Source organism: Numenius arquata, chromosome 9 (assembly GCF_964106895.1).
Source record: "Numenius arquata chromosome 9, bNumArq3.hap1.1, whole genome shotgun sequence".
Taxonomy (NCBI): Eukaryota; Metazoa; Chordata; class Aves; order Charadriiformes; family Scolopacidae; genus Numenius; species Numenius arquata.
Genome location: NC_133584.1, coordinates 46,400,872 through 46,423,384, shown reverse-complemented (window position 1 = coordinate 46,423,384; position 22,513 = coordinate 46,400,872). Strand labels below are relative to the sequence as shown.

The window sequence follows — 22,513 nt, the reverse complement described above, 5'->3', positions numbered from 1 at the left end:
TGTTAGTAGAAAACAACCTTCTAGTTTGAACTCTGATCACTTGTCCTGTGCTTAATACACCTCTTATGAATGAAAGAGATGACAGGCAGGAGCTTTACTCTCAGGATGAAGTAAACATCTCTGTCAGTGATGTCTCAGTGTTAAGCGCTTCTAAATGTGTGCTCAAAACCTTTCCTTTTTCACAGCTTCCAGTTGAAGATGATATTGATCTCAGTGATGTGGATCTGGATGACTGGGATAAAGATGAGCTGTGAGATCTTCAGGAAACTTTTTTTTTTCTTGGGAGAGTTTGCGCAGCAGTTTGCAGCCTGGTTCACAATCAGATGGATATTCCAGTGGCCTTTTTATGGAGAAATAGCATGTGACACACTATGCTATTTGATGCACTGCAGCAGTGAACTGTACGCATCTCAAGAAAACATTGCAGAAATTCTATGAATTGTCATAACCAGTAAACTTGATTGTATTCTGTGTAACAAATATTTTGAGGACATCTTGGATATTTCTTTGGAACATCTTGGGTTTTATTTTGTGGATAGTGTGCTGTTTGAGTGTACTGGAGGCTGTTAGTGTAACCAATTTTAAATGTGATATCTTTTTCATGGAGGTGGAACCTGATCAGCTTCCGTTTCAATTAAAGAATAAAACAAAATATTTTTGACACACAGTGTTAGTCTCGTAGAATAACAAAGGTGCACATGATAAAAGCTATTCCATTTTGGATGACTCTTGGGAAAAAATGAACTGTAGAATAGAGAGGCTGGTGCAGAGGGGAGTCCTGAGCCACTCCCTTGCTGTGAAAGATCTTGACTGTTTGATATTCTTGACTGTTTGATTAGATGGACAATCTTAGTTTCAATGCTTTTTAGTCTTCCTATTCCTTCTCAGGGGCTTTCTCTTTCTTTGTGCCAGACTTTGTAAGATCATTAATACAGTGGAAGTGGAGTTGCTGCTGCAGTGGGAGACACTGGGAGCTGTTGGTCTCTTCCCCGGGATGACAGTGAAGCTACTCCCCATATAGGGCATGAGCGTTTCCAGGTGCTAACAGGAAAACACCACGGTGCTGTCTCCAGCAATTGGATGATACTTTTTCACTTCCCATCTGGCATTGTCTTGATTTGAAATTGCTATTTCCTTGGAAGGGGAATCAGCACTGGGAATGAGGATGGAAACTGCTGCTTTTTTTAATAAAAATACTGTTATATTTTGTTGCTCTCAATGTCTTGTGTATCACTGTCCAGTGAAGTGACCCTCATGTGATCAGCTTGTTTATAAGTAAGGAATGAAAGACCTGAAAATTTCCCCTCCTTTCAAGGAAATAACATAATAAGGGTATTTGTCATCTAGTGCCTGTAAGAGCCCTATAAAAGGCGGGGTAAGAACCATGGGTAGCCAACAGGAGCTTGACTGCTGATTTTGGGCAGGAAGTGTGCTCCAGCTCTAAGTCATCCCAGCTGATGAGATCTAATGGAGCTGTTCCAACTGAAATGTCTCAGCAAAAACTAAACTTGTAAGTACTTGGGACTAGAAGTCCTACTACACTAAGTTCCACAGCAATTTTGAGGATCTCTTCTTCTTAAGCTTTTCTTTTTTTAAATTAAAAAAAAAAAATAATTGAGTTTTGCTCTGATGCTTTCCACTTTTTCTGTTTTGTTGGGTTTTTATTTGCTTTGTTAGAAGAACAGGACTGTACACACCTAGCAGATTCATTAGCCACCAGACTCTTTAAATTGTTTTATTTCAAATCCAATAGATACTTCATCTTTGTAACTTACCAAAAAAAAAATAAATACTATCATAGTACTTCCTGCCTCTGAAATACTTTTTTGTAAAACTATGAACAAGGGATATTTATACTGAAATCAATGTAAAAATTAGTGGAAGTGGTAGGAAGGTCTTAAGCAATTATCCTGCTAAAAGCATCTGCATTTTAATTTTACTTTCAGCAGCTAAAGATTGTTTTACTGTAACATTAGGGTCTTGAAAATTAATAGATGAAGCTTGAGCATTTTTTTAACTGCTGTCAAGAAGACTGAGGTCAATCTTGAAATAGACATAGGGATAGTATTCTTGATTACTCAGTTGTAAACCAGGGATGTCCATGCCAGGCTGCAAAAGGAAACAGTATGACTTTTTAGTACCAGTAAACAAACTGTTAACAGTTCAAAGCTACAGTGGATCGCTTTTGTGCTTGTATTTGCTGGGCTTAAGGTGGGGAATTCACTGAGAATCTGGTGTTCTCTTGGTGCTTTCAGGCTGCCTAAAGCAGTTTACATAGAGAATTCATGCTTGGCTGTTGCAAGTTTATGAACGTGTATTTTTGTGTTTCAGCTCTAGAGCAACTCCTTTCTTTCTCCTCCCTTCATGCACTGAGAATCTTGCTGGTTTCAGGCTCTTTTAATGCCTGTTGGTTTATCCTGAATTGTTTGTGCACTGAAGATATGGGGGGGAGAGAGCAAGTACTGCTGCTTGCTGAAGTTCTGGGTTGAGGCATTTAGGCAGTGACAGCCTTTCAGAGGGGATGGAGCCCTCGCACTCCTAGCACTTAGTTCTGAGTTAATTTTTCTTGCTCATGTTGACCTGAATGTTTATAGAAGACTTGAAGATTTTTTTACCTAGAGGAACTGATGTAATTGAGCAGACATATTTCAGTGCAGTAGCTGTAAACATCAGATGCTTCAACAGAAAATGTAAGCAATCTCTATACATCTTCATCATAATCTGAGCCTACCTGGTACCCTAACCCAATCTGTAACCACCAGGTGCTAGAGCTGCATCACGGGGTCCTGGCAGTGCAAGGTGTGAGGAGGGGCTTGCTCTAACCCCTGGACTGTGAACATGTTCATTTGGCTAAACTGAGACAAGCTGCAGCATGTGCAGTCTTGGACCAAATACATACATCCATTATACTTGCTGCTGCCACTTCATCCAGGTGTTTGAAGACCACGTTTAGGACATCTCTCAGGCGTTTGACAGACTTCCTGTTGGGCTGCAGCAGCATTGCTTGGAAATTCACTGGGAGGCCATACCTTGAAACACATCAATGTACGTGATCATCTGCTGGGAAGGGGCACGCTTTTCCACTCCTGCCCTTCTACCTCTTTGTTCTCCCAGCACGCTAGCTGATCCTGCACTTGCAGAAATAGTTCTCTGGGGTAGTGTGCTTATCTGAAAGCATTTTCTTTTTGAAGCCAAAAGTCAACTAACTAGCGCCTTTGTTTTTCACTTCCCAGTAAGTGCCCCCAAAGAACTATTTTTCATCAGCTTCCTATGTCACCTTTTTTGTGGTCACCTGTGTTGTCTCCTGTGAGCTTCTGGAGCAGGGTGTATCAGGGATGTTCCCTCCTGTGAAGGAACTGCCCCAGGAAGAGAGCTGTACGTTTTGACTTCTCCAGGAATCTCTGCCGGCACTGCATGTTTACCCACTTACCTCAGGACGGATTCAACAAAAACTCTCAAGGCTTTCACGTGAATCCAAGCCACAAATGCTTCACTGAAGTTCACTTTCAGCCAGCGCAGTAACGGGCCCTGTGAGAACAGACACAGCAGTATTGTGACCCCCTCGCTGCGTGCAGGGGCTCCATAGCTCACACCACTGAGGCCATCATGGGCTGCTGAGAGAATTCTCAGGCAGCCTGCTAGCGGCTCCCGGTTGTCGGAAACTCAAGTGACCTTGGGCAAATTGTGTTATCTACCCAGTGCCTCGGTTTTCTGGTCTAAGTGGAGCTCACAGGAGTCTGTTGGAACCATAAAGCCATTTCTGAGTGGGAGGTGCTTAGGCATGCCGGTAGCAATGGCTGTCATTACATGGATCATCAACTTGATGAGCTACTTACATATTGTTGTTTCTTATCAGAAGCTAATTTCATCAGCTCTTCCTTTTCACATTTCAGTTCCTTCTCATCAAAATAAAATTCTCGAACCATGAACCTACAATTGAATGACATTTGCTCTCAGAAACCATAGTCCAAGCAATATGTATGTATGCTCATTTCTTTTGCCTCTGAAGAAGCAGGTACAGAATGTTTCGAAGTCACTAGCCATTTAACTGGTTAAAGTAGGTGGAGGGTGGGAGTTAGGTCACCCCCAGAAAGCAAGCTTCCTGCTGTCAGTAGCATGAGAGCAGGAAGGACAATTCCAGGATCTGTAGTCTGGTGCTTAAATGATAGAATCACTGTATCTGCTGCCACAGCTCCTTCCCACCCTGCCTTCTCCATGGCTTTAGGGCCAGCAGCAGCCCAAGCAGTACAGAAGTCCTAAAAACCAGTGATGGATTCAGCTGTACTGCACACAGAACAAACCTCACCTTATCCTCACCATCTGCTCGCTGGCCTGCCCTGCCGAGCAATCAGTGCTCCTTACCTGTTCTCCCTGGCTTTAGCCTTGAAGTCGTCCATCACTTTTCTAAATAGGGTCACAGTGAAGAGTCCCCCCTCTGCATCCTCAGCAATCATCCTGCGGGAGGGAAATCCGCTGCTGTCATTTGACATGGCAAATCCCTCATGCCTTCTTTACCTTCCTCTTCTGCAGTTCTTTTTTTCTTTTGTGATACTGAACCAACACCCTGCTTTTCAAGAACTACTGTGACTGAAACAGGGAACAAAGACTTTACTAGGACCGACCACTCCCTGGAGTTAAGTTCCTGAACCCATCGTGGTACACGCGTGTTCTGCCTGCCCACTTTTTCTATGTTTCCCAGTAACGTTCCCCCACTGCCATGCACTTGTGTTTTTGAGACATGCAGTACCACACAGCTTTCTTCTTTCTCTGCGCTTTCCGCTTCTTCCGTTTCAGATAATAGCGCTGTCACCTCTTATGCCCTGGATTGGACCTCACGGTCTGTGGGAGCTGAACGGTGGAATATTTAATTCCCGGGAAGGCTTTTTTACTCCAGGTGAAAGGATAAGTTCATATGGCATTTGCTAATGGAAATGACTACAATGAATGATCCTATTCTACAGCAGGAAGCAATTAAAGATGCAAAGATAGTGTCTGATCTTTGTAAAAAGAGGTTTCTTTGCATGTGATTGCATGTGTCTGAATTATGCCTGGATTACTGTAACAAATTGTTTGCCTGTTTTACACGAAAAGCAATGGCCCTGGTTGAAAGTAGAAAGAACTGGATTACTGGAAAAGGGAACAAGCAGCTAATTGTAAAAAAGAAAGTGATTGATTTTTTTTTTTTTCCATCTGCACTTCCCTTCAACAGAGTAATTTCTGATTTCAGTTGAGAATGAGATTAGGCAAATCTATATGTTAACAAGGAGCCCCTGGAGCACCAGACAAGTGATTCCTTCCAGGATCCAGCAATTTGAGAGGCTGAAACAAACAGGGACCTTAATTTGGAATTTCACTTACTTGGTGGAGCGAGGCACTACCATATCGGAGAGGGATTCATAGGTCTTCTGCCACTGTACGTAGCTTGACCTTTGAGCAACACAAAACAAAGGACGGTAAATAAATACTATATACTAGAAAGCAAATGTATTGATAAATACAGTTAATTAAGCTAATAGCTTAGGGCAGAAGGGTTGGAGCTCTTCGTGCTGGGTTATGTGATAAAGATATATTAAGCCTCTCCTATCCTTTCCTCTCCTGGTCACCAGCTAGGGAGGTGTCTCCCTCAACGCTGCACCCTCAGTCCTAGCTTTGGGACTTGGCATGAGGAAAGGCCACCAGCAGGCAGCTGATGGTGGGAAGAATATGGCTTTTGTCACACAGTGTCCCATGCGGCAGGACCCCTGCCCAAGCTGCCCCTGACCCATGGGTAGGTGTGGTTCATCTGCTGTGTGCAATCCCAGGGCTGATCTGGTGCTACACTGGAAACATGGCAAGTGCCAGCACTGGGAGAAAGCGGTCAAGGGGATGGTAAGAGTTTGCAAAGCCAGAAGTCTGTTTATAGGGGGAATCTGAAAGAATGTGCAGATAATAAACTCAATGAACTTATCTCAGGTAGCTTTTTGTAACACGGTTTTCACAGAGAGAAAAGTGATGGTACTGTATGTGTGTGCTGGGACAGGGCTATCCAGAGAGGAAAGATTCTGTGTAGGCTTCTGAGAAGGACATCACGTAACTTCAGAACTGATGGAGATGGCAGTCATCCCATGTGCAGGCACTTACATGGCCAGCAGAGGCCTTGTGAGTTTGACAGGTCTCATTCCTCTTATAAAGTGGCCAAGCTCCAGCAAGAATCTGTTTTTCTGTTTCTTTTGACACATACTATTCCTAGCAGAAGGCTGTTTGAGAACCCACTCTGTAACCATTAAAAACCGACATCCCAATTCTGTCCTGCTCCGAGTTTGGAGCAGTCTTTGTCTCTTTCTTTTGTGCCAGCACCACCCTTGGCAGAAACTGTTCTTCCTCTTTGCTGCCATCTCCACCTGTGTCCCAGCCGCGGCACTGATGAGCTGCCCCAACCTGACCCAGTATCACCTGGATCTGGTGCTAAGGCCTGAAACTCAATGCCACACTGAGCGCGTGTCCACGCACTATTGCCTTACTTTGGCACCACGACGAGCAGCGTGATAAGGTACTCGGAATTCAGAACAAAGTCTTCTTTATGCACAATATCTGCTAGGGTCCGAGTCAGCAGATTTCCCCTATGGTAAAGAAGACACAGGAAAAATAACATCAGCAGCACACTGGAGGTATTGTGCTGTGGGTATAGTTGCTAGTAGTGTATACTGGGGTAGAAGGTGGCCAGGAAGGAGGTGAGTAAAGGACACGTCTACACTTCTAAAATGGCTATTAAGTTATTTTTACTGCAACTAAAAAGAATAAAAAAGCAACTAACACTAATGGCAGAACATTGGCGACTAGCACTAGGCTACTTTATGCCCTTTATGTGAAATTACAGCATTCTGCTGCTGTGGTTTCTACAGTAAGGGTGTAGACACTTGGGGAGTGCACACCTGAAGTTACCACCCCGCTTGTAGTCATTGCTGCATCTTGCAGGGGGCACCTGCCCTCTCCAGGCTGCCTGTTGAGCTGTCTGTGTGACCACGCTCCAGTCAGAGTAAGCAATGGACATAAAGGACATAAGCCATCAAAGCAATCCTGAACCTCCATGGACCAGTACACAGAGATGCCTCCAGCTGAAGGACAGTGGGAGCAGCAGTCTTGCATGCAGGTGGGATCTGCAGGAGAGGTCTCTTCAGAGTCTAGGCTCACCTGATCACCTTAAGTCCCACTGGTGCTGCACATCTAGGAAGTGTAGATGGCTGGAGCTGGCTGGGCATGGCTGGTAGGCACTGGGTGTGTATGGGAAGAGAGCAGCTATCCTCTCTTCACTGGGCAGGAGTGAAGAAGGACCTAAACCAGTAGGTTTTGGTTTGAGGTTTGCTGCGCCAGTCTAAACATTAACTGGCCAGTAACATCTTATTAGATTTTTGTTCAGCTCAAGCTAGCTGGCACTGGTAGACACCAGAGATGCCACCATTTAAGGGTGGATGGGATGGTGAGAGGAAGATAGGTCTGGACCATGAGGTCTCCGTTCTTCTCCCTCATCATCTTGCTGGAGGCCTGGCACTGCTTATGTTCCCCACACAGAGCTTCTGCCTCTCTCCAGGTACTTAAAGCTGATGTGGAAGCTGGAGAGATGCTGCAGGAGTGGGCTGGGAAATCGAACAGTGCCAAGAAAAGGGAAATGGGAGCTACTGTCCCCTTGTCCCTCCTGCTCATGATTATCCACATGCACACGGCCTGAGACAAATGTGTCTAACACTGTCTATACCAAGCTGGAAGCACAGGCCAGTGATACCAGCCGGAGGTCATGAGGCATGGACACAGGAACTCAGCAGACAGAGGGGGAGACATAACTATGACATGGCTCTGCTGACCCTCATGGGCACTGCAGTCCCCATGTTGAGCATGTCTCCACGAGGAATAGCGTTTTTTTGACAAATTAATTCTGAACCACCACCTGGAAGTATCTTTCCTGTGGTTTCTGGTTGGGTTCAGTGGCGTTGGTGCCAGGCATGCTCATTTTAGCTCCACATTCAGAACAAAACTCCAGCCACCCTGGGGTTTGCTTTGAGCCCCTGCAAGTATCTTCCTTGGGTAAAGGCTGGTTTCTAGGCAGGCTGCCAGCCTGGCTGGCTGGCTGCAGTGCCAGGAAGGCAAGGACTTGTGTCCTGTGCCCACAGCAAGGGGCCCAAGTAGGAAAGAGTGTTGGGTGAGGGCTGGCACAGCATTGTCTGAGTTTCTCTAAATGTATTACTTACTGGAATTTTCTATTCTCCCCAATGATACCCCATAGAAAATCCAGGTATCAGCACTGACACAGGTAAAGACCATAAGCAGCTGAAGAGAGGAGAGAGAACATTTGGGAAGCCCTCACAGATCACCACCTGGACTAACAGAATGAAACAAAGAAAAGAAAAATGTAAGTGGGATATGCTGGTGAGGTAGACACAGCGGGGAAGGAGAATAGATGCCTTTGCCTGGTATATTATAAAACCGACTTTCTGAACAGCGTTTGCAGAGCTCCCATAGGAAACAGCTCTGTCTTGCAAGGGAATCCACCAGTTGACCCAGCTGATCTAATTTCTGAGTCCCTGAAATCTCATCAGAACAATACAGTACATTTAGTTTTGACTCTTTCCCAAGACTGCCTGTCCAGACTGCCAATAAAATCCTATTAGGAACTGCAGCCTCCCAGAGCTGATTTTGAGACACGCCGATCGCACCAGCTCCCCCCCGCCCCGGCTTTTGCTGGGTCTGTAGATGCTCAGCGTGCCCCAAAGCCAGAAAAATTTGTTCCCACCAGAACACACATGGTCCCCAGCACAGCAGTGCGTGTGGGCATGCACTGCCCTCAGTTCAGCCGTGCAGCGTGCCAGATGTGAACATGTGTTATACTTACACAGTTTTTTTCTCCAGGCTTTGCAAATTCCCTTTAATGTTATTGTATGCAGCTGACCGGCTCTTTAGGTCTGTTTCTATTTGAGTCACTTGCTAAAACAAAGTAAAAAAAGGGAATCAACTCGGCGCTTGAGGTGTTGCCCTCACCCCCCTCCCACTCCCTCTGCACCTTAAGGCAAGGACACGGCTCTCAGCCCCTCGTAAGACCCCCTGAGCCTGGCCAAGGGGGAGCCGGTGTCCCAGCTCCCCTGAGGCAAAGGCCTCTGCAGAAAGTAGGATGGAGTGAGCTGCTGCTGTGGCTGTTACAGCTGTACCTAAGGGCAAGCCCACCGTTTCATTTGTTATCTACTTTGAACAACACATCACGCCTTCCTGACTGGACTGACTGTGTAAATAATTCATCCAGCCTGCAATGCGTTTGACTTAATGTCAGGCCAACGACTTTGCAAAAGAACTCTAAAATGGAGAACGATATGGCAGCATATAAAAACAATCAAATATTACAATGAAGGGGATTAAAGTGCAGAAAGCATGTCAATGTACTCTAATAAATCTGATAAACTGCCATATACTTACAGACTGGATAGGTTTAAACATATGTATTGTCGTTATTACAGTAGAAATTAAAACAGTATCAATGCTTCAGTACAGAATGAAGCCTGTTCCTGCCCAAACTGCCAGTCAGTGAGAGGAGGGACCAAAAACCTGCCAAAAACATGCTTCCCCATGCTGACATCTGCTTAAATTTGGAATACAATTTACCTTTGCTAATGCTTCTGATATATTCTTCAGTGGCTGCTTTATGGGATATTTGGCCATGTCCCACTCAAACCGTGTCAGGTAGCTAATTAGATCAACTGAAAATGCAGAGAGACGTGTTAAAGCAGACAGCTTACCAGACAGCAGGTGAAAATTTGGGTAGTGGATCCCAGCTATAGCCTAGGCATAGCTTTGATTAGCATTAGAGATGGGAGTGAACCAGAAGCCCACCTCCGAATCCTCAAAGAAATTTAATATAGGTCAAAACTGCACAGATCATATGCCCAATCTAATCATCTTTCTGATTCTAATTATAAATATTTATAATTATAATTAATCACCATCTTTACAGCAGAAACACCTTCATGTAACATCCCTCAGTCTTGATTATTTAACTTGAATTTAACCCCAGCAAGAGCTATCAGAAAAATACTTTGTGCTCAAGACACATGTAATATTCAGGATTATTGACAGTTTGATCAAAGATATTAAGAATATGGCTGATGTTACTTCTCTGTGATTCCGTCAAGCGCTCACTAGAAATCAAACCAATTCAGAGGCAATGAGGAATTCCTCACTGACTTTGTGCATAGAGCTCCCCATCTCACACAAAGCCATACGGTGTTTCTCTAAATGGATACATCCAGTCACAGCATCCAACAGCAGAAATCCACAGCAAGGCCCCGTGCATGCAGCCCCCCAAAAATAAGACACCCTCGGACCATGAGGAGCCCTGGCTTCTTCCCAGAATTGAGGGGATATGACACATATGGCACCCAGCTCCTAAAACAGGATCATGCTGTGGTACTCTGTTTGAAGAACAAGGCTCCTTAACATCAGAAAACATTAAGACTTGGTACATTATGGTACCAAATAAAGAATTCTCCTCTAGCAGCTCGTGAAATCAGACAGCTCTGTGCCTAAGCTGACTCCTGAGAATCCTTAGGGTGCCAAACACACTCCTACATAGTGTTCTTGAGCAACTTTATGGGATGGGATAAACTCACAACAAGCAGAGGGGCTGGGACTGTCCCCCTGCAGGTTAGGGGGGCTGGAGAAAGGCAGCAGGTAAGGTCGCCATGTCTAGATGAAGAAGCCAGAGGCGGTGTCACTTGTAGGGTGGGCTTTCTTCCAGACCAGGAAAATATCTGGGAAGTCGCCTGGGGGAGATGGGGAGCAAAACAAGCCCAAGGTGCCAAGTAAAAGAAGGAGGATGCTGGGGCCGTTCAGTGCTCTTCACTACCTTGTCCAGAGAGTTAATTCAGTCCCACAGTGAGGTTTGAGCACAATTTATTGTGGGCTGGACTTCCAGGGTGTGGGGAAAACTTTATGAACTGAGATGCATGAGCAGGAATGTGAAAAGTTGTGTAATTGCTGTACTACCAGGCTGAGGGTAGTACCCTGTCCCGTGTGATACCGAATACCCTTGGCAGGACAGCGCTATCCTTTCCACGGGCTTCTCTCACCCCACAACAGAGTCAGTTTACCCTATTAGATTTCTAAAGCATGGAAAGTCTTATGTCAGGAGGAAACAGGCTTCTGAGCAAGGGATAAACTGCCTGGGAGGCAGAGAGCACTGGCACGACAGTGTTCTCCCCCTCTTTCTAAAACCACAGCTGTGTAAACCTCCCCCACTCCCAATGGGCAGGAATCACGAGGCAAAGATCCAACCCTTCCTGCTAAGGTCTGATCAGGAATCAGCCAATTCTCCTGCACAGGGAAGTGTGTGGGAAGGGGGCAAAACTGCAGAGGGCAGGGAGAGCTATCACACAGCTCCCACTTGTGCAGTTCTCCAGCAGCGCTTGCTCGTGGTCCCTGGGGAAAAGGCAAGGAGGGCAAAAATACTTCAGCAACAAAAGTCACGGAGCGTTTTCAGCACAGGGTATGTGACACAAGGATTTCATCCTGCTGCCTCTCTTCCAAGCTTTCTTGCTTAGGCTTTGTTAAATTCAATGGGAATGAAACCTGCAAAGAGCATGGCATTGCTGGGCTGTGCGAAGGAACAGCGTATTCGCAGGCTCTGACCTATATATAGCTGAGGAGACATGAAAGTTCCCTGTAGACCTATACACGCCCCTTCTATCCTCACATTCCTTGAATCTCAGTGGAATAAAAATGTTAGGCAGTTAAGTACAGCATGAGTTCTCAGCCCATTTCACAAGTTCCCTCCTGAGCAGTGCCCTGGCATGGGTGCAGTTTAGTTGAGCAGCCTGGTCTTGGGGATGGAACAAACTACTGTGAACACATTAGCAGAACTGAGCTTAAAATGCCAAGCAGTCCAAGCACCTCGACGCTCCTGGAATGGCACCCCCCATTTATGGAACCTGTCAAGTCACTTTCAAAAGACTTCACATCACTGCCCATCCAGGAAAGATGCTTCTTAGCTACCCCAGAGCACCCAGAGCTGCCCAGGAACCCCACAGCCTGAATCTCTCGTAACTCTGATGTACTCACCCAGCTCTAAGAGGCAACATTAAATACTTCCCTTCAAAACACTTAATTCTTCAAAATAGTTATGCTTCCCATTCTGCTGATTTAAGCTCATTATAAAGACTGGAGTTATTCCACCACTTAACAAATTTTAAAATTCATTTGAGTTTAATATTACTATAAATGGAAGAGAATTTGGACTGAATCTTTGAAGAAAAGCTGTTACTTACATTTCACATTTTTTATTCTCTCATAAGCAAGAAAGCATTTCCTGCTGTTGTGATATGCTAACATTCCCTTTGGTACACAGACACACGTTTTCCTTCTATGAGAGACACCTCCACATGGCTGCTTTCAACCATTGCCCACTGGAAAGTAGTGTGTGTTCACTCAACTAAAAGTGCTGTATTTTCTAGTACTTTGCATTTTTCTTCACACAAATCTAACCAAACAATTGTTAGACGCACAGCCACCACCTTCATTTGTTTGTGGACCAAACTGCTGTCAGGATTATATACAACTGAGCCAAAATCAGAAAACTTGTATAGTGTAACTTGAAACAAAATCTGAGTTGGGGTGGTCTGATAGTCTGAAACAGGACCATGCGGCAAGAAGTCGTGTCTTCTAATTTTGTTTCTGATTTCACGACCTCGAGGAAGTCTTCAGCTTTAGGATTCTTTTGCTAACCAGAAAGGGGAGGAAGAAGAATTCGTACAGCGAAGTTGCTGCTGCGTATGAAGAATGACACTGGAATGTACCAGGGGAATCCTCATATACTGAAGCTGACTCAGTCTTTTAAGATGCAGTCAATAATCTTGGAAAGGTTAATGTCTTAGTTTAATATGGTTTGTTTGGATGACCAAATCCAAACAGAGGAGAGAAATTAGTAACACATCCAAGTAATTTCCACATCCTTCTATTACAACACGTGCAGAGCTGATAGGAAAGGAAAATGGTATAAAAAGAAGAAACAAAGGAATTAAGTGAAACCTGTTGTTTCTCAAGTCATAGAGATATCGTGATCAAGCTACGAGGTTGTTACTTGAGAAATCCATCGTAACCTGATCACTGTATCTCTACAACCAGACCAAGACTTGTCTCTAGCACTAATACACACAAATGCATGCTCGTAACATCACTGCAATCATCAGTCCTCAACATACTTTTGAGGCATTTCATTTTATCCTTTAGCCCTGAAACACAATAAGTGGGATTATTGTACTTGTCACGCAGTTGCACTCATCAAATGTCAGTCTTATGTCATGCAAGGAGAACACTTCTAAAAGAACATCCCCCCCCATCCTTTACTCGCACAGATCTGAAGTACAACACTGCAGGCAGTCGAAGTGTGACGGAGTGTGTGCTCTCAGTTTATTTACAAGCGTCGTTCTACAAGCCTGTAATTAGCATGTTGTAACACATTCAATTTTGTTGTACTTCTCTAGGATAGCTGGGAATCTGCTCTGAAACACAATCAGGATTTAACAAAACATGCGGAGATCTAGGAGCCACCAGTTTCTAAATGTTAATTTTGTCCTTGACACAGGCTCCCTTTAGGGCTTTGAGTACCATACTAGACAATACAGGGGGAAAACTAGCTCATGGAGGTTATAAAAACACCTTATTGAGTATTTAGAGACTATGTAGGGGAGAGCATACAGTAAGGTAGCGGGCTCCCATGGCCCTCTGGCATGTCAGAAGTGTCCCTGCCTTCTCTGCTTGCTCTTTTCTGCTGCACAGCTGCTGCCAGCCAGGGCAGGACACCACTGAAGGGCATTTTCTCCTAACAGGAGCAGCACATGCACATCCTGGCAGCACCTGGCACAACCTTGTGAGTGCAGCCCCGGCTCCATGGTTTGGAGCTGTTGCCTCACACATCCACCTGTGATCCATGGTTAACAACGTGATGTATCCCAGCACCGTAGGAGGGAAGGCAGATCACTACCAGATGTCATGCAGCCATATAGAATGAGATTTAGCTGCCTGTAAGAGATCAGGTCCATATAAGGCACAGAAAGGTGCTAGGTCATTTAAGGAGGGAAGAAGGATGTCCCCTGCTTTCCTCTTCACTCCTCAGCTCTGGTGTTAGAAACTAGTTCAGTCAGAAACTAGTACTAGATACTGAACACTCTCCTGGAAGCAAAGTTGGTGCCGGATAAAGCTTCTGCTAACTGAGAAAAATGGGAGCAGGCTAGATGTGCTCTTAGAAAATGTTGCTGACAGTTGTCCTTTCTAATGTATGAGTGTTTCAGTTCCACATGTTCATATTCTGAAGCAAATAAAAGCAGCATCCAATGCATTAAAAAAAACCCACCACATTCACAGCACCTACCTCCATTGGCCAGAAGATTTTCCTGGACTTTATCTTTTGAGTCCTCCATAACTTCTCCTATGTACTGGGCTATTTTCTTTATTACGCTTAGGTGTAACAAGAGAAGCTTTGTTAGTGAAGAAACAAAATGAGTATAAAACAGTTGCCACAATGATCTGATAAACATGGAGATGCCAAAACAAAACACTTCTGAAGCAAGGCAGGTTAATTTTCAATTCAAATTATGATAAACAACCCATGGCATATTGCCTTATTTCTGATTACACTGATCTGTGCAAATACATAGGTAATATCATCTCCCCAGTGCTCTAAACTTCCAGAAGACCAAGATTCAGTCTTTTGTACACTCATGGTATGCATAACAGAAACCAGAGGCAAGAAACCCGTATTTAAACTCTAAAGGGGACGGAGGAAGAAGAGGCTACATACAGACTAACACTGGCTGAAAATCTGTTCCACGGGATATTAAATAAACTCTTGGGGCTTGCTGAGGTAAGGTTCTTACAAAGAACTCAAGGGAAAATTACAATGTTCTCTTGTTTGACAGGGCGAATTTCCTTCTATTTCCTCTTCTTTAGGGGACTCTTCCTCTCTTCTTTTTAGCACGGTGGACCAGACACTCCTTTAAGGTGTGGAAGAACTAGATTAAAATCCTCCTTCTGCCCTTTTCAGAGCAGTGATTTGAATAGAGCCCCTCCTGGAAAACATTGTCTCCACACAATTACTTATTTTTTGCTTATTTAAAAAATGGATTCATCTACTCCCTCCAGCAGTATATTCCCCTGGCTCCAGTCAAAGTACCTATCTGATAGAGGCCAAGAGTCTTTCTGGTTTTTCTAGTATCCTTCTGTACTCAGAAATATTCACAGAATTTGGCCTTCAGTTCCCTAGCAGTTCCAGGTTGACTACATCTTGGAAAAAAAGCAACAGCTAAAAAGTAACTGCCTCATCATGAAATTGGCAGAGACATGAAGTGGACATAATCCTTGGCGTGCTGACATAAGAGTAGAGCATAATGATAGGCTTCTCCCTTTCCTTACGGAGGGGAAACTACTACAGCTGCAGATGAGCTGGAGACTGAAAGGGCACCTGCAGTGTTTGGACAATGCATCTTGTGACATCCTGTGGCTTTCAAGAGTTCAGGAAAGGGACTTCAGGCTAGGTACAGGTATCATGAGAGCATCAGGGAAAAGGATTTTCTTTGATGTGGTGCAAAGCAGATTTATGGGCCATTTAAAAGCAGTAATTCATAGAGGCAAAGATTCCCTCTCTCTTCATTTCTGTGAAGAAACTCAGTCTTTGGCCTATGCAGTCTTTGGAAAGGTTTTCCAGTCCTGTGATAGGGAGGAAAAATCTGAGATTGCTGATGCTGCCAAGAATGCAGTAGGCAGAAATCCTGCTGTTTGGGCTCATTCAGCCTGGAGAAGAGAAGACTTTATTGTGGCCTTTCAATATATAAAGGGGGCTTATAAGAAAGATGGAGAGAGACTTTTTGCCAGCACCTGTAGTGACAAGACAAGAGGCAACAGTTTTAAACTGAAAGAGGGGAGATTTAGATTAGATATTAGGAAGAAATTCTTTACTGTGAGGGTGGTGAGGCACTGGAACAGGTTGCCCAGGGAAGTTGTGGCTGCCCCATCCCTGGAGGTGTTTAAGGCCAGGCTGGATGGGGCTTTGAGCAACCTGGTCTAGTGGGAGGTGTCCCTGACCACGCAGGGGGGTTGGACTCGATGATTTTTAAGGTCTCTTCCAACCCAAACCATTCTTTCCAAAATCCTGGACAGGTGCAGTTCAGAGTGCCTGTAGGAGGAATCTACATCATCATATTCTAGTTCATAGACGTCTCAGGGCTGCCGCAGTTTTCCACCATCTGGCTGCAGCCACTTAGGGACCCAGCTGAGAATTGCTGGAGAACACTGTGTGTCGCCCACACTCGGACTGTGGGGAGGGTGCAGGGATCCATACAGCGGTTCCCTGTCAGCTGGGACCTTGCCAAGTGCTTCTGCAATTTTCTGCTGGTAGATGCAGCTGGTTTTCAGCCCTTTCCTGATGTCCAGGGAACCCAAAGGAGCTTGGAACAAGACAGGACTCCAGCCCAGTTGATAAGAGCAGTATAGTAGGAGGCTAAAGGCGTAACAGAGAAAGCAGCCAACAGGAAAGTGTATAAACCAGTAGCTTTTCAAGGAGCCTGAACTGCTTTTGTTGCTATTGAGTGCAGCTGGGGGCTAACCTGATGTCTGGGAGACAGTTAGCTCTGGTCTCCTTAGGCACAGATGGTGGGACAGGTGTGTGCTCTCATGCACCCGGCAGTCCTTTCTGCCCAGGCGAGGCATGGTTGCCTTCCAGCCCACACGCCCCAAGGTTCCTGCAGCAGCATCTGGCCAGAATGCATGTACATGCTGGACCGGAGAAATGTTCTCCGGTCCCGGCTTTGTCTCTGTGCCTTGCCTTGCATCCTGTGAAATGCAAGCGGGATTTACTCATCCAATACATTCCTCAGGCAAAGACAGAACACGCACCCTGTGCACCACTGAAATCTGAGGCAAGCGAGAGGAATCAGACCCCCAGAGGAGCCCAATCAACTATAGTGACATCCAACAGCCAGCAGCATCTACAACCAACCCTTAAACCTCCGCCTTTAGATGAGATGAATCCCACCTTGAGCAAGCATCATGCTGAAATGATGTGTTACAAAAGGACAGGGTTTCAGCTAAACTGACTCAAAAATTAGTAATAAAAACCTGTAAAGAGAATAACTCCATTTAGCCTATTATTGTGGCTTGGAAAACTTTTACATTTTGCTTCTGAAATTGCTGCTATGTCATTACTTTAAAAAGAAAAGTAATAGTCTAACACTCTTTAATGATAGTGCATATTAAAGGGTGCTACCAGCTAGGCCTCCAAAATGCTGCAGGGAGCAGAAGCCCTGCAATCTGAGGCCACTGCAGAATGCTCCACAGACCAAGGACTCAGGAGAACCCTTGGGTGAGAGTGACTGGGGGATCGCCAGCTTGAGAGCACTCCCTGCTACCATAGGGTGACATGGAAAAACACTCTGCCTCCCTGCGTAAATAAATAATAAAAGTATGTGGAAACAATAGATCCTGCAAACTCTTGCCCCTTCTCTGCTGTCCTGGCAGGAGGCGGCGCTGACAGGTTTGTGCTGCCTGGCTTTACTGGCAGTTTTGTTTATCTAGCAACAGTTCAGCAGGTACCTGTTTCAGAGGAGCAGGAACATAAATGCTCCGGTCATTTGAAGAGCCTTGTAACCCTCTGGATGCCATTTACTTAAAGGAAGTGTGAGTGCTTGGCATTTTAACCCCTGAATCACAATTTAGACTCAAAACCATGAGCATCTATTTAATGCAAAATGCTTTTGTATGTCCTTGTGGGACTTGATCTGTGTCGATTATTTTCTGCTATTACTCCACTCTAATGCATTTTTCTTATTTTTTAACACATTTTTCTTATGGTTAAATCTCATTGATCCTTCTTGATTACCTAGCTGTAAAGGCAAACAAGATAAATAGCATGAGTCCTTACCGCTGTAGCTTTTGGTGGAAGGGCCTTGCTGACCCCTTTGCTCGGTGCCTATAGCATGTCATACAATAAGTGTCATTACTGGCATTAAAGGCACAATTAGTGGAGTAAAGTGGCATTCAGCTTGAACAAGGAGCTGTACCACGTTGCCAAGTTAAGACAAAGGTCACAGAAAGAGACGGTGAGCCTAGGAAGCTCATACTGACAACTCACTTAGAATTCCCCTCCGTGGTCTTACACAGCTCTTACGGATGACTTTTCAGAAGTCCTAATTCTTCACAAAGCTGGGAATTAGCTAAGCCCTTCTGAAAAGCAGTTCTGTATGATTTTTGGCAGCACTCAAATCCAGATCACACAGTTGCTCACCTATCTGGTGCCCTGACTAGTGACATCTCCCAATAGAACAAATAGCAGGTATTGGCACTGTCTCTCCCCAAATTTGCCCCCATCATCACTTCATGAAGAATCTCTGCAGTATGAATCAGAGGCCTGAACATGTTTACAAAGAATTTGGGGCAGTTTATTTGGCAGGGTCACAATGGAAAAGGTTTTCTTGATGAATTAAGTTGTTTTGTCCTGCTAAAAATCCTGAAAAAAGCAATATGGTTTAGTTTCAGGTAGTTGTATGAGGAGCAGGGAGCTGGACTCGATTCTTATGGATCCCTTCCAACTTGAGATATGCTATGAATCTATGATTCTAAAAAGATCAATGTTGTCTGCAACCCAGCATGATCAAACATAACCATCCTAATACAGCCCTGCTGTAGCACCAGTAAAGTAGTAAAAAAAAACATAATCCTACAAAGAAGTGCATTCTGGCAGATTTATCTTCACCCAAACTGCCTAGCATAGATGTAAACAGTTTATATTAGTGTTTCTCTATGTGTTTGCAACTGCCAGACAAAATCTTTGAAAGTATCAGGTATACCTAGAAAAGCAAATCCTTACCTCTGGCTGGGGGAAAAAAGGCAAAAAGCCCCAGAGCTAACACATGCCTCTGTGACCAAGACCACAACTCTACGTGAGATATGCTTCCAAAGCAAAAAAGAAAACCCCCCAAAAAACCCAACAACTTGTACTTCCATTGCCTCAACAACAAAGCTGACTTTGTGCCATGAAGTATCTTAAAACCTGGCATTTTCTCAGCTTGCTGTACTATATTATTCTTTGTACGCTCAGGTCAGTTTGGCCCAAAAGGCAATCTGGGCAATGATCAGCAAGGAGATCATGTGAGTTTTTGCATAAGTAGGTTTGATGCAATGTAAGTCAATATTCTAGTTTTCAAGAAGTTTAAAAGCCTGGAGAGAGGAGATCTCCAGATTTCATTCAGAAGAACTTGTTCATTAGAACTCCTATATCTTGTTGAAAAGGGGCAGAACGCTCAAGAGAAATATTCTGGGAAGATAATGGTTGCACTCAAAGAGTTGCAGTGAACGACAAAATGTCCAAGCGGAGACAAGTGATGAGTGGCGTTCCTCAGGGGTCAGTACTGGGACCAGCGCTATTCAATGTCTTTGTTGGTGACATGGACAGTGGGATTGAGTGCACCCTCAGCAAGTTTGATGCCGCCGCCAAGCTGTGTTGGACGGTCGACATGCTGGAAGGAAGGGATGCCATCCAGAGGGACCTGGACAGGCTTGAGAGGTGCACCCATGTGAACATCCTGAAGTTCAACCAGGCCAAGTGCAAAGTCCTGCATGTGGGTCAGGGCAATCCCAGGCACAAATACAGGTTGGGTGGAGAATGGATTGAGAGTAGCCCTGAGGAGAAGGACTTGGGGGTGCTGGTGGATGAGAAGGTCAACATGAGCTGTCAATGTGCACTTGCAGCACAGAAAGCCAGCTGCATCCTGGGCTGCATCAAGAGAAGTGTGGCCAGCAGGTTGAAGGAGGCGATTCTGCCCCTCTACTCTGCTGAGCCTCTACCTGGAGTACTGCATCCAGATCTGGAGTCCTCAAAACTGGAAGGACATGGACCAGTTAGAACGGGTCCAGTAGAGGGCCACAAAGATGGTCAGAGGGCTGGAGCACTTCTGCTGTGAAGACAGATTGAGAGAGTTGGGGTTGTTCAGCCTGAAGAAGAGAAGGCTCTGGGGAGACCTTAAAGCCCCTTCCAGTACCTAAAGGGGGCCTACAGGAGAGATGGGGAGGGACTCTTTATCAGGGAGTGAAGTGATATGATGAGGGGTAACGGTTTTAAAATGAAAGAGGGGAGATTTAGATTAGATATTAGGAAGAAATTCTTTACTGTGAGGGTGGTGAGGCACTGGAACAGGTTGCCCAGGGAAGTTGTGGATGCCCCATCCCTGGAAGTGTTCAAGACCAGGCTGGATGGGGCTTTGAGCAACCTGGTCTAATGGGAGGTGTCCCTGCCCACGGCAGGAGGGTTGGAACTCGATGATCTTTAAGGTCGCTTCCAACCCGAACCATTCTATGATTCTGTGATAAGATCAGGGAGGGCTTCATATTCTCTAAATGCTGTTTATTAATTTAAATTTCTGGATAGGGTGGGAGGATGTTCTTTTTTTAAAAAAGAACCCTTTTAAGCAGTTTCCTTTTGAGAAATAGCTTCCCTAACACTGCCACTCAAATGGATTGCTGCACAGACAAAACTATCACGGACTTAACTTGCCTAAATTTTAAGGAATAATCCTTTCTTTGTAACAACTCCAAGGCAATCAACACAAGGGTTAAACAAAGACTATCCACTTTAGTCCAGTTGTAGTCCGGGCTGAACTGAGTCAGACTGAGGTGAACACAAGGACATACCGTCCCATAAAAACAATGTCTGTTTCTCATTTGTATGTAGTAAATAAGATCTATTTTACCTTTCAGCAAAGCTATCAAGTTTTCCCAACTCATCTGACAGACCAACAAGAGCATCCAGTGTCCCCACCTGCGCAAGAGATGAGAAGTAGGTGAAAGATGCACAAGTCTGTCTAAGGCTTCTCTTGGCAGAGTCTTAGGCACACCGATTTGTGTTTAGCACTTGTGAATTCAATAGTTTGGTGGAACTTCATTTACTTAGTGGAAAATAGTAACAATTCCTTTACCCAAGTCCCAGGGCATAAAAAGTCTTTTCCAATAATGGAAAAAACAAATGTGTAGTCTCAAGATTACACATCAGTGTCTTCCTTCCTGTTTTCATTCCTGTATCATCAAGTAGCATAGACTGGTCTTTTACATGATAAAATAGTGACTAGAAACGCACACAATATACATACAAACAAATCTGATGTATTGAGTGAACCAAGGGAAGCAGCACTTATTCAAAAGGGGGGCTCTACCTGCGTTCTTTGCTTATCAAAGACTGAGGCTCTCACAAAGCCATTTCCTTCAAGACCAACATCTGCTTTTTTGTATGACTCTGTCACAGTCATACTCTTATGTTTATGGTATTACAATATATTGCCAAACCTTTCCTTGTAACGTTGCCAGCTCAACACTATGAAGGGTCAAGCTGAAGGAAAAGAAACAAATTTTACTTAGATCAGAATATTAATGGGCTAGTTGCACCTTCAGATACTGCAAATACTTTATTTCCTATGACATTAGCAGACACACCAACACTGGCTGGGCAAGACCCATAGATGGTAAAAACCATACCAATCTCAGGAGCACATGCAAAAAGCAACATTCCCAGTCCGAAACCTTCACGTGACAATTCAGGAGGTTATTACTACCTACTAACTGGCCACGCTCCCCTTTTACTTGCATCCTCATGTAACTGGGATAGCTCAAGTTATAACAGTTAACAATCTTTTTGGATTAAAGCCGGATCCTGGAAGCACTAAGAGTAGCTCCGTTAAGTGATGGATTATGGCAACTCCCCAAGGAACCAAATTCTACATCTGTGGCAGCTCCACTGATTTTGGCAGCATATTTGGATTTATCATAGCCACAACTGAAATAAAAATAAGGTGCAGATCTTATAAAATAAGGATTAAACAATACAAAGACATATTTAAAAAAGCATGGATTAATACTCTTCCTATTTATATCGTGATACGAAGCTGGGTAATGTAGCTGGATGTGCGCGTATATTCATCTCCCAAGGAGTAATGTACATTATAGCACAGTTTTCTCTGTCAGCAGTCTTATTGGCATGGTTCTAGATACCGGGCTACTCCCTTTGCATTAGCGATCCGAGATGTACAATGCTGTATGACTTTCGTGACTGGGAGAAAATGGTACATCGAGAGCAACAGATTCGTTATTTAACTCATCTCACTCATCTTCACTCCTTGTACATAACATCCTTCCAACGTGAAGGTCAGCTTCAGGCACAATGACTTCTTTTCTCTTTGATCAGTTTTCAGTTGGCTGAACACAATTGAGTCCCTGTCTGCAATCTTCTTCCACTCTCTGAGTATTATCCCAAAAGATAAATCCCGCATTTACCCCAAAGTCTTTAGTCTTGGCTAATGCTGCAGTATCACCCAAACCCCAACCCCTTATTTACCTTTAGGTCTGGAATATGGAATTTGCTGTTGCTGGACAGGTTGGATTTAGACGTCACCGTGTTCATTCTCTCCCATGCCTGAAGATTTGTTTTATCTCCCGGGGCAGAAATTAGCCAGAACTCCGACAT

General features: G+C 44.5%; 2 protein-coding genes across 3 annotated transcripts in view; one reads left to right on the top strand and one right to left on the bottom strand.

The window, feature by feature from the left end:
• PDIA6 (protein disulfide isomerase family A member 6) overlaps window positions 1-1,802 on the top strand; it is a 14,740-nt gene extending 12,938 nt beyond the window's left edge. Inside the window, exon 13 of the mRNA XM_074154136.1 lies at window positions 186-1,802. Within this exon, the coding sequence (XP_074010237.1) occupies window positions 186-254 (69 nt within the window). The 3' untranslated portion in view covers window positions 255-1,802. The remainder of the gene's footprint in view (window positions 1-185) is intronic.
• Window positions 1,720-22,513, bottom strand: ATP6V1C2 (ATPase H+ transporting V1 subunit C2). Of its 2 annotated transcripts, XM_074154137.1 has the most exons (13): window positions 22,385-22,513; window positions 20,751-20,818; window positions 14,384-14,469; window positions 13,215-13,244; window positions 9,625-9,719; window positions 8,864-8,955; window positions 6,501-6,599; window positions 5,359-5,427; window positions 4,363-4,455; window positions 3,837-3,930; window positions 3,431-3,528; window positions 2,900-3,029; window positions 1,720-2,109 (listed from the first exon to the last, which is right to left on the bottom strand). In XM_074154137.1, exons 1-13 carry the CDS (start codon window positions 22,511-22,513, stop codon window positions 2,014-2,016), a joined length of 1,179 nt encoding a protein of 392 aa, XP_074010238.1. In that variant the 3' UTR covers window positions 1,720-2,013. The 2 variants fall into 2 exon arrangements, with proteins under 2 accessions (XP_074010238.1, XP_074010239.1); XM_074154138.1 differs by lacking the exon at window positions 13,215-13,244.